At 43.3% G+C, this 18,957-nt stretch overlaps 1 protein-coding gene and 1 long non-coding RNA gene across 3 annotated transcripts in view; one reads left to right on the forward strand and one right to left on the reverse strand.

Moving 5' to 3' along the window:
- Positions 1-5,859, reverse strand: part of rasa1a (RAS p21 protein activator (GTPase activating protein) 1a) — an 85,109-nt gene extending 79,250 nt beyond the window's left edge. For both annotated transcript variants that reach the window (XM_060907098.1, XM_060907097.1), the window contains exon 1: positions 4,725-5,859. In XM_060907098.1, coding sequence (XP_060763081.1) covers positions 4,725-5,191 — 467 coding nt within the window. In that variant the 5' untranslated portion in view covers positions 5,192-5,859. The remainder of the gene's footprint in view (positions 1-4,724) is intronic.
- Positions 1,854-15,024, forward strand: LOC132872332 (uncharacterized). The gene is made up of 4 exons (XR_009651427.1): positions 1,854-2,325; positions 2,416-2,638; positions 9,486-9,584; positions 13,770-15,024. It is a non-coding gene; the product is annotated as an uncharacterized LOC132872332 (long non-coding RNA).
- The last annotated feature ends 3,933 nt before the right edge of the window (positions 15,025-18,957 follow it).

Genomic DNA, 18,957 nt, shown 5'->3' on the forward strand with positions numbered 1-18,957 from the left:
CTGGCAGAAGTGGGATGAACAGTATGGGTTACAAACCCATGCTACATTTTATTTATTGTCTACACTTTTACTACATTTGTTACACCGTAGTCTTGTCCAAAAATAAAATAAAAAAAAAAAAAAAGTTAACTAAAGCAAAACGTACTCCAATTTTGATCAACAGATTTAAAAAGACCCCGATACTGGTAAAAACAGAATTTCTCACCTATGTGCAAAGAAATAACATTTTATAAGATGTAAATCGGCGGCACGGTGGTGTAGTGGTTAGCGCTGTCGCCTCATAGCAAGAAGGTCCGAGTTCGAGCCCCGTGGCCGGCGAGGGCCTTTCCATGCGTGGTTTGCATGTTCTCCCCGTGTCCGCGTGGGTTTCCTCCGGGTGCTCCGGTTTCCCCCACAGTCCAAAGACATGCAGGTTAGGTTAACTGGTGACTCTAAATTGACCGTAGGTGTGAATGTGAGTGTGAATGGTTGTCTGTGTCTATGTGTCAGCCCTGTGATGATCTGGCAATTTGTCCAGGGTGTACCCTGCCTTTCGCCCGTAGTCAGCTGGGATAGGCTCCAGCTTGCCTACGACCCTGTAGAACAGAATAAAGTGTCTACAGATAATGAGATGAAGATGTAAATTTAAATAAATAAATGACTCGAGTGAGTATGCAAAATGAACTATCACTAGATTTTATTGGCCTGCGTTATGATTTCTCATGTCAATATAGCTTTGGCCTCAAAGGTCAAGAGGAAGAATAATAGTACATTCTGTGAAACCATCAGCTTGTAATGATGTGGAAAAACATGCAGTCATAGGTGTGCAAGCATCAGCTACATCAAGATCACCTAGAGTCAAGCTTCAAAAATCAAGTTGCCACAAGATAGTAAGCTCGGGTTATCCACCACATACGCTTTCAGCACACACGCTTTACAATGGCATGAACCGTCAGGACTTGGCTTTAACAGTAGGAATAAGACATGCCGGTGTTCTGTAAAGTTATCCTACCTCTTGGATTTGTCCTACCAAGCCTACTGCGCATGTGCAGAACACATGACGTCATATCTTGGAATTTGGACCGAGTTTTGTCCTACTGATCAGCTGGGCTGATAGAAAATCGGTGAGTATTTCACGCATTTGTAATGCGTAATGTAGGCATATTTGCAATTCAGAATCGTTTAAAATACAGTATTTATAAACAAACGAAACGATGCCCCGTCATAACTTTGACTGCACGGTGCCCACTGCGTGACAGAATTAGCAAGTTCTCATACAGACCGTTTTATTATTCAAAACAAGTCATTACAAATTATTTGACTCGGCCAAAGACTCTACCAATACGTACAAAACATAAAAATCGGCGCCCAGCTGATCAGTAGGACAAAACTCGGTCCAAATTCCAAGATATGACGTCATGTGTTCTGCGCATGTGCAGTAGGCTTGGTAGGACAAATCCAAGAGGTAGGATAACTTTACAGAACACTGGTTTTGATCAAGTGGTAATATTTTCCCTTTAAAATTAAACATCTACATTTTGTCAAAGCATTGTTTGGCAAGAGTAAAACGAGTCCGGTTTTGACGTGAATCGGAGGGGATTTTGCAGCTTCTGACAGATCCGTTTCTAACCACGATGTCGTACACAACCTTTGATGAACCGCATGCCGTGTCAGTCTCTGTGTATTTATCACTCACTCAGCACACTAATTGGGAGGGTCTGCTTTGTAGCTATACCATTTGAGGAAGGTGAGCCTGTAATGTTTTTCTGAAAGGGAAATGAATAATGAGTCATAAGCATAAAGGTTAATTTAAGCTTTTTGTGACCAAATATGAGGCTGCAGCTCACATTTAAGGAACAAGTCAGCAAGTTTTTGAAGTCTGCAGCGCGCTGGGTGACATCGAAGTCAAGGGTTACATTATGTAAACGTGTCCTGCACATGAATCGTGTTTAAAATCCACTGGAAATTGCTTCGAGAGCCTCGAGTTGATTCCGTATGTTGTTGGATTCTTCGTGTGCATGTAACGTCATGCTTATTGTCCAAACTGGAAGTCCGACATGTTGGATGATGACAACCACCAAGATAGCAGCGCTTCACGTAAGAGCTGCTGCATGGCTTCATGGTTCTCTTTTGATTTCTTTGCCTTTGAAGAAAGACAATGCCTACTTTGTGTGTGGGATATAATCGTGGTAATAATGCTACTCATGACAAAGAGGTTCTTCAGAACTCCCAAAATAATTAAAAACGGTAACAAAACGGATGAAGAGAATGCCGTGCGTATGCTGTGGTTCAAAAAACATACATCGTAAGGACTTAACTAAGTAAAAAGCTAAAGCTTTATATCTGGTAAGAGTTCACTGCTAATTAAAGCGATGTTTTTTGCAGATTAAACTGAACTTCAGCTTTAGCGTGAACACTCTGCTTCTCATTTTGCAGGAGCACCGGCAAACCTACGTGATAAATCCAGGTCGGGCACCAATGCTCAAATTAGGACACGATAAGGTCAAGAAAAAAAAAAAAAAAACACAACTCATCTCGCAGTATCAAGAAGCAACAGGATAAATCAAAGACCTGCTGAGAAATCCAGATTAGAAGCAGCGCAAACTTTAGCGAGTTTGGATACACAAGGAGGAGAATACATATGGGTCAACTTTACCAGGTGAGATATTCGATATTAGCAGCTCTAGTCATCCAGTAACTGTTTTACTTATGCACTTTTTTTTTTTTTTTAGTAGAATGAGATAGTTCACAATCTCAGGGTATTCAATCGCCAGTAATGAGGCTAAATCCTTGGTATAATCGGACGGCTTTAATGTATACAGGCCAAAGCAACAAATTTCAACCTTTTCTCTGAATCCTAACTCAGCAGAGGACTCCAGAGAATCATAATATTTCGAGAAAGTCAGAGATGCATCACAATTATTGTTTGCAGGAGACGGCATTTCGGATTTGCGTATCGTCCAACATGGCAGCGGATGCACGTCAACACTTTTGTCACGTGGTTGCACACGACAAATATAAGGTTCAAGGTACATCATACCCCTGCTGAATCTAAACAAAAATGTGACTAACTCAGCAAACTCACTAAATATGGAGAAAAGTAAAAAGATTCCCTCCCCGCGTCATGGGCACCTTCACTTCACTTCCTGTCAACATTAAAGTGCATATCACAGGTAAATTCAGGAGCAAGATCAATGTAATTATCCTATTTTATATTAAACTTTGGTCAAATATCTGTCACATTCTGCATTTTGTGCAATTTTTTTACCTTGTGCAATACCAGAAAAATTCAGTTGAAATCAAGCCATTTGAGGTGAATTGGTCCGCCTCTGAAAAAACTTGGCATTTGAATTTCCCAGCAAACATTGATTTTCGTGACGTCGCGTGCGGGACGCCTCCCTCTGAATCCTACGTCAGGGCTGGTTTGTTTATGAGAAAATGACCTGGTGGTTTTCTGCAAATTTCTTCGTTATCGCGTAATTATTAAAATGGTTAACAGATGTATCATAGGAGGGTGTAGCAACACCAATCATGATGGGATTAGTACTCATTTACTAATTCATCCTTGCACTATGCTGTCTATACATACATTTACCCTTCTACATGTACATAGCTTTTTGTTTTTGTCTATGCTTTTTATCTGTTTGTACTAAGAGAGCTAAGTGAAACCGGAGTCAAATTCCTCGTGTGTGTTCACATACCTGGCAAATAAACTTGTTTATTATTATTATCATCAACATCTCCCAAAAGACCGGACAATGAGAGAGAAATGGGAGCGCTTGGTCTACACAGGCTGTGCACTGAAACCGTGCAAAACTCTCACAGCCTGCTGGGGCTTCCGCAGGTGACGTCACGAATCTGGCTCCAGACTCCCTTGGGATTTTTCCAGACGCGTTTTATTATTTTATTTTTTTCTGCTGTAGACAGATGGCCTTGTGCAAAATTACCCTTCTGGATGAGTGTGTAAAGAGACGTACTTTCATATATTATATTTAATATATATATAAAAAATTTTGGTCCAGAACATGCACTTTAAAGGAGTAGATTTCCTGGATGACGTCACACATATGCTTCTGGAGTTTGTTTGTCATACAGGTCTGAACCAAGAGCCGCGGTGCCTATAGTAATGGAGGGTCACAACTCACATGCATCTGCATGGCATTTTTAATCTTTTAGTTATATGGTTAGTTAATTATTACTCTACTTGATAAAATATTACTTCTACTGACGGAGAAGCTCCAAAAGGGTATAACAACAACAAAAATCACGTTCTTGGTTAGTCTGAAACTGGTAAAACAAATCTCATGTCGCATAACTGCGAAACTGCACAAATTTCACTGTCTTCAAAATGAATAAACTACAACCAGTTTTCTCGACGGACGGATGATCAGAAAAGGGAGGAAGACATGCAGGCAAAAAAAAAAAAAACAGTGATGAACCATGTTTACTGTGAAAAAGCTGGCCATGCTGAGCTGCACCCAGCCAGGGGCGGGGCCTGTATACACGACAGCATCTGATTGGACGAATACAAGATTAGTACAGGATGAGTCATCAAAAAATCTAGATGTTTTCTTGGAAATAAGATTTCTCGAAAAAAAAAATGTCTAGCTACATCCCAAGTAGAAAAAAAATGCATTAATTGATTAGTGAAGTGTGTGGATGTAAAGGATGACCTTTGCTTGTGTAAGTTAGAGAGGACTTTAAGATGATCGTGTTGTTAGATGTGAACTGGGAAACATCCTTACTGGTTCGTGGGTGGCGCGGAGAGGGGAAACACAGCCTCCTCTTCCTCGTACTCCGCTCCGTCCTGCTGGTCGCCTTCATCCATGCTGCCGTGGACTCCGGAACCGGGAAACAGCGGCGGAGGAGGCGGCGGAAGCGGCGGGAATCCTGAAGGCCCGTCCGGAGCCGCTGAGCTGGGTGATGTGCGGCTCTCGGGTCCCTCCGAGCCCGGAGAACAGCAGCCTCCACCTGGTCCTGAGCTCGACCCGGCTCGAGTGAGCTCTTCTCCGGGCACAGGGTAGATCATAGCGCTGCTGAGGGCGTCAGGAGACGGGGCGGACGGCGGCCGGTAGCTCGGCACTGCGGCTTGGCACAGCTCACTCACGCGCACTCGAGTCGGTTTGGCATAAAACGGAAACTGGGTCGATTCGGGGCCTCGACCGTCCGATGCCACTGTGCTCCTGCCTTCGTTCCGCACCTCGGCGTCCATTAAAACGCGACCCAACAGGAGAACCTGCTCCTCTTCTTCAGAACGCTCGTCTGATCTCTCAAGCGTCGCCCAAAACTTTTCACAGTAAACACCGCACGCCTCCCGTTAGCTAGCTAGCTAGCTAGCACTGGCTAGTAGTCCACACACGATAGCTAGCTAGCGAGCTAGCCAAAGCTAGCTGACGGTACTCTGGATGAGTTATGTCTTCATTGTTTCCTGAGTTTCGAGGTTTCGACGGGGAAAATGACACGAAGATGAAATAATGTCAAATAAAAAAAAACAGAACCCGGAGAATAAATCAGTTCCCGAGTTGCCTCAGCGCCAGTTTTCGCTCGCAGTCGGTCCACTTGACGGGAATGTCTGTCTGTCTGAGTGAGTGTGTGGCTTTATTGTGAGTGAGTGAGTGAGTGCGCCAGGCTTTTCTGTGGGCTCTTATTTTGTTTCCAAAGAGTTCCAGAAAAGGCCCCGAGCTGTTATCGGACTCGGTCCTGCAGTTGCCTCCTAGTATCCGACACTGCTCTGGTTCTTCATTCCGACTCGGTGACCGCGTTAAGGCCGAACCTTCTGCCCAACTTTCCCGTTTCTTGTGAGCTGAGTGCGCTGCTGGAACATTTACCACAGCTGCTCCCAGTCCCACTCCTTTCCCCTGCGCGTGCCCGTGCGCAGACCAACTCAACCGAGCGCTGCGTGCATCGATCTGATCCGCTCTCAGGACGAGGAGCTCGATTCACTCAGGCTTGAGCTTCTTAGGCTACGTTCACACTGCAGGCTGAAGTGACTCAAATCCGATCTTTTCGCCCATATGTGACCTGTATCCGATCTTTTATTGACAATATGAACGACACAGATCCGATTTTTTTCAAATCCGACCCAGGCCGTTTGGATATGTTGTCCTAATTCCGATTCCTATCCGATCTTTTCATATGCGACTTCAGTCTGAACCGCCAGGTCGCATTCATCCGACTTAAGCTACGTTCACACTGCAGGCTGAAGTGACTCAAATCCGATCTTTTCGCCCATATGTGACCTGTATCCGATCTTTTATTGACAATATGAACGACACAGATCCGATTTTTTCAAATCCGACCCAGGCCGTTTGGATATGTGGTCCTAATTCCGATTCCTATCCGCTCTTTTCATATGCGACTTCAGTCTGAACCGCCAGGTCGCATTCATCCGACTTACACGTCATCAACAAGCCACAAACGTCACTATTCTGCGCTGAAGTAGGCGGCGGGTCTCTCAAAAAAAGTTACAACAACATGGCGCATAATCACGGGCGCAGATAGAGGGTGGGACGAGTCATATTTAAATTCACCTCGTTCGGTCCCCCCTACTTATAGGGAGGAAAAAACGTCTATGCTGTCTTTCTTTGCATAAGGCAAACCTCACGGAAAAATCAAAAGACTAATTACCATTCGGTTTATTGAGGTGCACAGCAGTGTATACATATAGTTGCAACAACTCACATAAAACAAAACAAAGACTGATATTCGGTTGGTTGAGCTGCGCAGACTGCACAGGTTGCGAGCTCGAGCTTGGTTGCTATGGTAACCCACAAGTTTGACAGGCATATCGGGGTTGGGGTTGGTTTGCTGGCAGCTTTGTCCCCCCCAGTTTTTTGTCCCCCCCAGTTCAAAAAATGTATCTGCGCCCCTGCGCATGACATCAATGCGAGGGACGCTTCAGGCTGTGAAGGTTCTGAATCTTCTCAATGGAAGGACGCAGAGGTTAGGGAGCTGATTTCCATTTGGAGGGATGCAGCTATTCAAGCTAGATTGGATGAGTCATACCGCAACCGGGCGGTTTTACTTCCGTAAACACTGGCCATGCTCACTGCGTGTGACGTCGTCGTATCCTGCAGTGCGCATGCGGAACACTTTTAGGTCGCTTTTCGTTCATACTGAGGATCACATACAAGTCGCATATATTTGTTAATGTGAACGACCTCACAAAAAAATCGGATTTCACAAAAAAATCGGAATTGAGCATTAAGCCTTGCAGTGCGAACGTAGCGTTACACGTCATCAACAAGCCACAAACGTCACTATTCTGCGCTGAAGTAGGCAGCGGGTCTCTCAAAAAAAGTTACAACAACATGGCGCATATGACATCAATGCGAGGGACGCTTCGGGCTGTGAAGGTTCTGAATCTTCTCAATGGAAGGACGCAGAGGTTAGGGAGCTGATTTCCATTTGGGGGGATACAGCTATTCAAGCTAGATTGGATGGGTCATACCGCAACCGGGCAGTTTTACTTCCGTAAACACTGGCCATGCTCACTGCGTGTGACGTCGTCTCGTATCCTGCAATACGCATGCGGAACACTTTTAGGTCGCTTTTCGTTCATACTGAGGATCACATACAAGTCGCATATATTTGTTAATGTGAACGACCTCACAAAAAAATCAGATTTCACAAAAAATCGGAATTGAGCATTAAGCCTTGCAGTGTGAACGTAGCATTTGAGACTCATCTCATCTCATTATCTCTAGCCACTTTATCCTGTTCTACAGGGTCACAGGCAAGCTGGAGCCTATCCCAGCTGACTACGGGCGAAAGGCGGGGTACACCCTGGACAAGTCGCCAGGTCATCACAGGGCTGACACATAGACACAGACAACCATTCACACTCACATTCACACCTACGGTCAATTTAGAGTCACCAGTTAACCTAACCTGCATGTCTTTGGACTGTGGGGGAAACCGGAGCACCCGGAGGAAACCCACGCGGACACAGGGAGAACATGCAAACTCCGCACAGAAAGGCCCTCGCCGGCCCCGGGGCTCGAACCCGGACCTTCTTGCTGTGAGGCGACAGCGCTAACCAGTACCGCAGCTGGGATAGGCTCCAGCTTGCCTGCGACCCTGTAGAACAGGATAAAGCGGCTAGAGATAATGAGATGAGATGTTCAGACTGGATCATATCAGATTACGTATATTTTTTACATCATAAATGTGTGATCATACGTTTTGTTTTTTTCACGTCATCACATATTTGTGCTTACTTGCGCACTTTCAGGGCATAACATGTTGAAATACACCTCCACACATTTTCCATGTGATCACATATTACTCACATGTGAAATGCAAGAGACATCTTTCACATGTGACATTCTTGTACACACACACACACACACACACACACACACACACACACACACACACACAATGAACCTCATCTCATCATCTCTAGCCGCTTTATCCTTCTACAGGGTCGCAGGCAAGCTGGAGCCTATCCCAGCTGACTATGGGCGAAAGGCGGGGTACACCCTGGATAAGTCGCCAGGTCAAAATGAACCAAAAATAGGAAAACAAAACCTGTTGAAAATCCACTACATGGAAAAAAAAGAACGTATGAAACACATGGCATCTAAAAATGACATGCATGAGTTTCATGTGACTTTTCTGTAAATGCGACCATAAGTCAGTTGTAAGCTTGCATGTAGTCCATCCTCTTTATCAGCGTTCACCACTTTTCATACTGTGACATGTTTCAGCTTTATGATGAGTAAATGAATGAATGAATGAATCATAGAGACATACTGTTCCTCAATATCACAAAAATATCATTCGTGACAACATTAAAAAACAGAAACATCTGGTACAGATTATGTTTGCTTTCGGGACAAATGACTGCTTGTATCAGATAAGAAAACCTCAAAACGCTGAATGGTTTGGTGCATTGCAGTTTCTTTCCACTAATTATCTGTTACGTACATTACATCATGAAAACTTTAGATCAGTATGACAGTCACATCTGCTGTTTATAAAACAGAAAGGGCATTGTGGTTTCCAAAGTCTTTGACTTGCAGTTTTATTGGAGCACACACTCAGACACCAGTATTCACAATGGGGGTCATTTCTGGGTCTTTTGTTCGGGCCTGTTCACTTCCTTGTGATTGCCATGCTGGGTATGAGAATCAAAGCAGCACGGTGCTAATTGTCATTCATACAATATGAGCTCAGTGAGAAAGCAGTGACACCTGCTGTGTTTGAGTGAAAGAGAGAGAGAGAGAGTATGAATGAATGAGGGCAAAATGCACAAGCAGATATTGAGGTGTTGCTCCTTTTATTTGCCGAGATGTGTGCACTTTAACCCTGTCAAAATGCCATGTTTATTTAAGCAGGTGCAACATGGTGCTGCGGCAGATAGCGTAACCTCACCTTCCTCCAGGATTCCTCGTTGAGTCCTAAGTTTGGAGTTTCCTCCCACTTCCCAAAAATATACTGGGAGGTGGATTCACGATGATAAATTGCCTCTAGTTGTGAATGAACTGTATGTGTGTGCATAGTGTCCTGTGATAGACTGGTGTCCCATCCATGGTGTGTCGTGTCCCAAGCTTGTGGACAGCGTTCCTGGATTCATCACATCCCTGACCAGGATGCTGAAGGTGAATGAATGATGATTTATTTTATACGGTGGTAATCAACAATCAGTGTCACATTAATTCATTAAAAATAGCCTATTAAAAGGCTTAGCCTCTCTCTCTCTCTCTCTCTCTCTCTCTCCATGTGCATATGGATAATTATTCTATCCACATTCACTGGATATGAGCAATCGCGTGCTCTGACTGGCTACTCTACTACTAGGATATCAGCTCATATACCATGAGTAGAGAAAATCAAAATGGCAGAGCGTGTTGCTGAACCAACCGAGGGCGAAATGAAAACTCTACTCATAAACAAAACCCCAAAAATACAACAAAAAAGCAACAAAATATGGAATAAAAGTATTTCATGGTAAGAATGTGTCTTTTTTATTTTTCAAGAATTCTTCTTCTTCTTCTAGCTTATTTAACAACTTGCTACTGTCATTTTACCAGTTTGTTTACATTCTAAGCGGAAATTGTTTTGTCGGATGTTTTGTATTAAGTTTTTATTTATCAAATTTGCAAAAAGTATAAATAAAAATGCTCTGTTTCTCAAAATCCAGTGAATGTGGATAGAATAAAAGAGTTATTCCACTCAATCTCGTCATACAACCCCGATTCCAAAAAAGTTAGGACAAAGTACAAATTGTAAATAAAAACGGAATGCAATAATTTACAAATCTCAAAAACTGATATTGTATTCACAATAGAACATAGACAACATATCAAATGTCAAAAGTGAGACATTTTGAAATTTCATGCCAAATATTGGCTCATTTGAAATTTCATGACAGCAACACATCTCAAAAAAGTTGGGACGGGGCAATAAGAGGCTGGAAAAGTTAAAGGTACAAAAAAGGAACAGCTGGAGGACCAAATTGCAACTCATTAGGTCAATTGGCAATAGGTCATTAACATGACTGGGTATAAAAAGAGCATCTTGGAGTGGCAGCGGCTCTCAGAAGTAAAGATGGGAAGAGGATCACCAATCCCCCTAATTCTGCGCCGGCAAATAGTGGAGCAATATCAGAAAGGAGTTCGATAGTGTAAAATTGCAAAGAGTTTGAACATATCATCATCTACAGTGCATAATATCATCAAAAGATTCAGAGAATCTGGAAGAATCTCTGTGCGTAAGGGTCAAGGCTGGAAAACCATACTGGGTGTCCGTGATCTTTGGGCCCTTAGACGGCACTGCATCACATACAGGCATGCTTCTGTATTGGAAATCACAAAATGGGCTCAGGAATATTTCCAGAGAACATTATCTGTGAACACAATTCACCGTGCCATCCGCCGTTGCCAGCTAAAACTCTATACTTCAAAGAAGAAGCCGTATCTAAACATGATCCAGAAGCGCAGACGTCTTCTCTGGGACAAGGCTCATTTAAAATGGACTGTGGCAAAGTGGAAAACTGTTCTGTGGTCAGACGAATCAAAATTTGAAGTTCTTTATGGAAATCAGGGACGCCGTGTCATTCGGACTAAAGAGGAGAAGGACGACCCGAGTTGTTATCAGCGCTCAGTTCAGAAGCCTGCATCTCTGATGGTATGGGGTTGCATTAGTGCGTGTGGCATGGGCAGCTTACACATCTGGAAAGACACCATCAATGCTGAAAGGTATATCCAGGTTCTAGAGGAACATATGCTCCCATCCAGACGACGTCTCTTTCAGGGAAGGCCTTACATTTTCCAACATGACAATGCCAAACCACATACTGCATCAATTACAGCATCATGGCTGCGTAGAAGAAGGGTCCGGGTACTGAACTGGCCAGCCTGCAGTCCAGATCTTTCACCCATAGAAAACATTTGGCGCATCATAAAACGGAAGATACGACAAAAAAGACCTAAGACAGCTGAACAACTAGAATCCTACATTAGGCAAGAATGGGTTAACATTCCTATCCCTAAACTTGAGCAACTTGTCTCCTCAGTCCCCAGACGTTTACAGACTGTTGTAAAGAGAAAAGGGGATGTCTCACAGTGGTAAACATGGCCTTGTCCCAACTTTTTTGAGATGTGTTGTCATGAAATTTAAAATCACCTAATTTTTCTCTTTAAATGATACATTTTCTCAGTTTAAACATTTGATATGTCATCTATGTTCTATTCTGAATAAAATATGGAATTTTGAAACTTCCACATCATTGTATTCCGTTTTTATTTACAATTTGTACTTTGTCCCAACTTTTTTGGAATCGGGGTTGTACATGGCTTATAGCCGACTCCGTGCTACGCGCCTCGTTGGCTAACAGCTCATGTACGACTCGATTTGGTGGAATAACTATTCAATATACTGTATACACTTCATTCATTATACACTTGTTCCATACAATTACACAAATGACTGATATTTTTATATCCTTATCTATTAAAAAAAGGTCTTCATTGAAGGTCACTAGGTAACATGTTCATGCTACTGAATCTTATGCAGAAGCATCAGTAAAAACTATTACATCTCTCTTCTATGGTCATTTTCTGAGGGTGATTTTAAAGGAATGGAAAATGTAACATAAATACATGCATGGGTTGGTAGCTTGTAATATTGAGGTATTTCACCTGACGTCACAGAGTCACATGACACCCCGGTGTCCGCCATTTTGAAGGTCAAGCTAGTTAAAGTCAACAACATAGTAGCTAGTATGTTACTGTAGCAATGTTTACGTTCAGTCATTTGGATGACTGTTAAAACCTTTCAGGCTCAAGTTTTTCCTTTACTGTATTTACTAGTTTACTGTAATTATGATCCGGCAGCTATTTACACCGGATCCAGTGTAAATAGCTGCCGGAGCGCGCTCCGGCTTGCTCCCCCTCAAATTAAGCAGCGCGCTCCGGCTTGCTCCCGGAGTGCTCCGGCCGAGGTTCCGGAGCGCGCTCCGGCAGCTATTTACACTGGATCCGGTGTAAATAGCTGCTGGATCATAATTACAGTAAACTAGTAAATACAGTAAAGGAAAAACTTGAGACTGAAAGGTTTTAACAGTCATCCAAATGACTGAACGTAAACATCTCATCTCATCTCATTATCTCTAGCCGCTTTATCCTGTTCTACAGGGTCGCAGGCAAGCTGGAGCCTATCCCAGCTGACTACGGGCGAAAGGCGGGGTACACCCTGGACAAGTCGCCAGGTCATCACAGGGCTGACACATAGACACAGACAACCATTCACACTCACATTCACACCTACGGTCAATTTAGAGTCACCAGTTAACCTAACCTGCATGTCTTTGGACTGTGGGGGAAACCGGAGCACCCAGAGGAAACCCACGTGGACACGGGGAGAACATGCAAACTCTGCACAGAAAGGCCCTCGCCGGCCCCGGGGCTCGAACCCAGGACCTTCTTGCTGTGAGGCGACAGCGCTAACCACTACACCACCGTGCCGCCCTGAACGTAAACATTGCTACAATAACATACTAGCTACTATGTTGTTGACATTAGCTAGTGCTAACAGCTAGCTGCTAGTACACTGCTACAACACAGACACCGACCCTAATAATACAGTTCTTGGTCATTGCCTGGTAACAGCAAATTTATAACGGGCCATGTCTCAACAGACTAAGAAGTTATTTCAATGACATTTAATAACATTTTGTTTATCCTGAGGACCGAAAGTAAATGAAAATGTGAACAAACCTTAGCTGTAATAAGATGGCGACCACCAGCTCCAGGGACGACCCGCTGATGTAGGCATGTTACCCAGCCTGACACAAAATATTTGTAGGCATCCAAACTCTTATACGCTTTCAGATCAATACTTGTGTATGGCGATGGGTTTTTAACGACATAGGTATACAGATCATGTGGGCCGAAGTCAGGTAAAGACGAGGGCTTCGTGTACTTCCGTACGTCAGTGAACAATCCTGGTGGAAGCAGGTAAACGTCGTTCTCTAAGCCTGCTAACCTCAATTTTTGCAAATACCTCTCCCTCTGCTCGCCCTGTAAATTCCCTACGTCGCTGGATAGTGAAGGTGTTTTCTGCATCTCGCTCCTTTTTCTTTTATGTTTTTCGTTTGTCGCCTTCCTCGCATTCAAACTGATTTGAGCCGTGACGTCCAAAATGGCAGCCTAACGATGCATCACATGACTTGGTCACGTGGGTGAAAAACCTCAACTGAGAGCCCGTAAGACAAGTTTCAGGCATGTTTGACCATTTATAAGTTAGTTGTGAGCGTTTTTGTATCGCTGCTCTAACGTCACCAGGACGCTGCCATGTTGCCTGCTGGAAGGGAGATGACGTCATTTGGGCGCAAGGCTGAGTGTATACTTCAGTACTGAAGGGGCAAAGTGAAAGGTCTACTAAGGTGACAATGTTGATTTTTTCACTATACATCTGAAATAGTGTATTAATGAGCTGCAACCCTGACTTATGGACAAACCTGAACTCTACCTGTAAAACGAGGCTGAAACTATGCGTTATACTACTCATTCACATGCTCGCGACTCATTCATGAAAAACTTCCTCATCAAGACATCACCAGGCTAGCCTACTGTAATTACCATAGTAGACGGTTGGGCGCAAGTGTCTTGCACCCAAATGAGGTCAGAACACTGCCGGGGGGATTTTTCTCATCTCATTATCTGTAGCCGCTTTATCCTGTCCTACAGGGTCGCAGGCAAGCTGGAGCCTATCCCAGCTGACTACGGGCGAAAGGCGGGGTACACCCTGGACAAGTCGCCAGGTCATCACAGGGCTGACACATAGACACAGACAACCATTCACACCTACAGTCAATTTAGAGTCACCAGTTAACCTAACCTGCATGTCTTTGGACTGTGGGGGAAACCGGAGCACCCGGAGGAAACCCACGCGGACACGGGGAGAACATGCAAACTCTGCACAGAAAGGCCCTCGCCAGCCACGGGGCTCAAACCCGGACCTTCTTGCTGTGAGGCGACAGCGCTAACCACTACACCACCGTGCCGCCTGGGGATTTTTCTGATGGGTTAAAATATTTTCAATGGCGGCCTTCATGAAATCATCCATTCTGCATAGAAACTTGACTTTTGGAGATGGATATCTTAGTTGGGTGAGCTCCTTATTTTCAATTATTCACATGAATCGTTAGTTTATATCATAATCTATCTTCATAACTGTATTTTAAAAATGGGTTTTCTTTTCTTTTAATATTAATAGGACCATAAGAAAGAAAAGTGTGACATGTCCAAACATGGTGATTCATTTATCTTCAGTAAATGCTTTTATCTTGCTCAGTCAAGATGGATCTGGAGACTATCCCAGAAACAAGGCCATTACAGGACACATTTAGATGCGCCAAATCCTGTTTTTTGGGAGGTCGGAGGAAACTGGAGGAAACCCACCAGACACAGGGAGAACATCTGAAACGCCATACAGACAGTAACCCGAGCTCAGGATCAATCCAAGGAGCTGGGAAGGAGAAACGCTGTGTCATCGTGTTTCTCCAGTCATGGTGCATGTCTTTAAATATAAATGTGATGTGAGTTTTACCTGAAATGTAAATTAAATCCATTTGTGAAAGATGGATTTCACATATTTTTTTTTGTAGTCTATGAAAATAATATGTAATAAATATATAAATTTGGATTTTGTTTCTCCAGAAACATGTATAAATGTGTGTGTGCTCTTTTACACAGTGAGCCACACTCATCTTCATTCAGGATGTGCTGAAAATAGAACGGGATGCCATGGGATGTCTGCTTCATCTTCCCCGAGTTCCCTTGGGGAAGGGGAGCAAACGGGCATGCAGCTAGGATGCTTTAACTGGGTTTCCTGAAGCTACAGTTAGTAGATTTATAGTATTGGTCGAAATTTCCATCTTCCCCTGACCTGAATTTCTAACGTAGATTTTGTGGTAAGTGTTGAAAGGAATATCATCGCTTGTAGCAAACTGTAAGTAATATACTGTCATAGTAAAATGAGATATTAATCAAATATGCCAGTCTCTGTGCTATGCCAGTCACCGAAGAGACTCCATAATTACCAGAGCCTCTCAGTGGATGGTATATTAGATTTATACCCTTCATCAAAAATTCCAAACTAATACCCTGTCCACACTAGGGATTTTGTACCGATACAACACTACTTTCGTACTGCAACACCTGTCCACACTAGCAACTATACCGGTACTGTAGCGGTATAACTGTATCGGTACGAAACCCACAAATGTATGGGTTTCGTACCGGTACAGTATTGGTACTGTAGCGCTTCGCTGTAGTGTGGACAGATGAAGCGGTTCTGTATCTATACAAATATAATGCGCAAAGTCACACACCTCAGTCGATGTCTTCGCTGAATAATATAGTGAAGAACGGAGATTCGTTTGTTTCTTTCTCAACTGCCTCGCGCGTTTTATACGATTCGACTGAATAAATGACCACCAGAAATACAGACTGTACATTGACAACAAAAAGCACACACACGTTGTTTCATCCGCCATATTCTCGGAAGGAAGTTACTCGGTAACCACGGAAACATTTCGCGCACGCGCATTTCAACTACCATGAAAGAAAACCGCAAACATTTTTCGCTAGTGTGGACAGATGCACTAAACTGTACCGGTATACTTTGGATCGATACAGTTATACCACTATCGTACCGGTATATATGTGAACACAGCTTAAAAGTGTTAAGATTGAATCTTGGCATAAACTCACTGGAGGCGGCCATGTTTGTTGTTTATATCAGAGTGACCTTTGACCTGCGCATGTGCAATGTACCATCTTATCACCTGCCTCGCTAGGTATGATCATGATACATAGATCTACACACACAGAAATGCTTGAGGAGCCGCAGCTGTGACTCGAGTCAGCCATATAGCTTGAAACTGTGACGTCAGTTCATGGTATATCTAGGATATACCATGACTGACTCACACCATATCCATTTTTAATTTTTTTTGACATCACGAGATACATTGCTTAAAAGTAGACGGACTTTCGATTTCATAAAATCGGTGAAATTTAGTTCCCTCTGAAATTTGGTCGTTGTGATATGTTTATTTCTGGAATATCTAAAAAATCTTCAGGCCAATCTGTGGCTGGGAAGTTATTTAATTTGAGGGGATTCCCAAGCAAATAATGTGAATGAAATCACTCGCTTTGCACAGTCAAGCAGACAGAGGAAGTCCGTATGCGCATGCGCAGGTTTACCTTAGTCGTCGTCTTCTTCTTCTTCTTCTTCATCTTTTGGGTTTTACGGCAGCTGGCCATATTGCAGTGTTGCATTACTGCCACTACAGGTTTACCTTGACCGTGCACTAACAGTTAAAGTCACTAAACGAACAGCTGATCACACTGAGGTGCTCGCTGACCTTCGATATTTATTAGTTTGGTTCTGCGTTTCCTTTCCTTCGCAACATAACGTCTTTTCTTCTCGCTTTCCGTTACTGTAGTCATTCTTTCACGTTTCATTCTCACACTCACATCCTCCATTGTTTTCTCCTGTTTCAAATTTGTATCCCACAATGCCTTGCGTGAACGGGGAAAACCCACCACGTGATGCATGACGTAGTATCTTGTATTGCGTCACGGTGAAGCAGGAAAAAATAACGGAGAGTTTAGGACCACGTGGCCCTAAATTCATTAATTGTTCTATTTAAAACAACTAATAAAATTGAAAGTCTGTGATTCGAATTCAAAAGCTTTCGGTCCACTGAACAAAAATAACTGGCTGTTGGGGAAAATTCTTTTTATGACCTACACTTGAAAAATCTGAAACGCAGTCTAGTTTTAACCAGTGGTGGAACTATTTTATGTCACGTGAGCCATCCTTGGCCAATCCCTGCACAGGAATGTTTTGATGAGGGATATAATACTATATAGAAGTATATTTGCACTGGACAATCTAGTGTCATGGATTTTTTAACATGTAGCCCTTTGCACAATTAAGGCCAAGGCAAGGTCACGTCATGAAGAATTTATACACAGCTCAATATATAAACTATATTATACATGACACTTAAATTGCATTGGTTCATTCTCTGAGAATGACATCCCTAAGTTTGAATCTGAATGATGAACCTTCTTTAACGAGCTCTTTATTAATTCATTTGGGAGTGTTTAGATGAATCAGGAACTAACTAAATGAACAACAAAAGACTTTCGAAGTCATTCTAAGTACTTTATAAATAAACCAACAGTTGGCAAGCAGTAAATCCCGGATGGACCACAACAAGAAATGCCAGATGGAAGCCTATACTCCATCCACCCATTATCCGTAACTGCTTATCCTGTACAGGGTCGCAGGCAAGCTGGAGCCTATCCCAGCTGACTACGGGCGAGAGGCGGGGTACACCCTGGACAAGCCGCCAGATCATCGCAGCGCTGACACATAGAGACAAACAACCATTCACATATAAAGTCAATTTAGAGCCACGAATTAGCCTAACCTGTATGTCTTTGGACTGTGGGGGAAACCGGAGCACCCGGAAGAAACCCACACAGACACGGGGAGAACATGCAAACTCCACACAGAAAGGCCACCATCGGCCACTGGGCTCAAACCCAGAACCTTCTTGCTGTGAGGAGAGTGCTAACCACTACACCACTGTGCCGCCCAAGCCTGTACTTCTCTAATGAAAATATTTGACAATATAAACTTTTTAAATATAGTGTTTCTGCATAAAAACAGAACAGACAACATGAAAAACTACGTCCACCCCCAAAGTGCTAAAAAACCCAGCCCATTTCACTGGAGAACATTTCTCTTGTCTGGATTTCTTTTGGGTGCTGTTGCAGAGAGGGAATAAAGGAAACAAGATACGTGTGGTAATCTAATTTCTGCCGGGAGCCACTTGTGCGTATAATGCCACCTCACTTGCATGGTGTTATGAGAGTCATTACGCTAAATGGAGAGTTGTCATAGTAAATTACTGCAAATTGAATGTGCCTCATTGGGCTAAATTGGGAGAGAAATAGTGATTCAAAAAGGGCGTGAGTGTGTTAACTTGGTTTCCTGCTTCAGTGAAAACAGAACGGCTCACTGAAGAATGCAGTTTTGGTACTTGACCTTGTGCACACTGTGTCCAGGCTCACTAAGTTCAGTAGCCATTTCTAGTTCGGGCATGATTTGTATCTTGTTGCAAACTAATTCAATTTATTGTACACGATCAATATCAAGAGCTGCAAAACAGAAACACGTGTGTGTGTGTGTGTGTGTGTGTGTGTGTGTGTGTGTGTGAGAGAGAGAGAGAGAGAGAGAGAGACGCATAAATGGAAAGCCTTGTCACAGAGAAATGCATTTTGTGGCCTGGTGCCTACAATGGAGCAGCTTTTAATGGCATTTCCAGATAATTCTATCCCAACATCCCAGGATCAGGCCACCTCCGTTCCTGTATGATGTTGCCCTGGCCAGACAAACTGGAGCATTTTGGGTGCCTACTATCATTAAGAGTCTTTCCCTTAGGAAAAA

Source organism: Neoarius graeffei, chromosome 24, assembly GCF_027579695.1.
Source record: "Neoarius graeffei isolate fNeoGra1 chromosome 24, fNeoGra1.pri, whole genome shotgun sequence".
Lineage (NCBI taxonomy): Eukaryota > Metazoa > Chordata > Actinopteri > Siluriformes > Ariidae > Neoarius > Neoarius graeffei.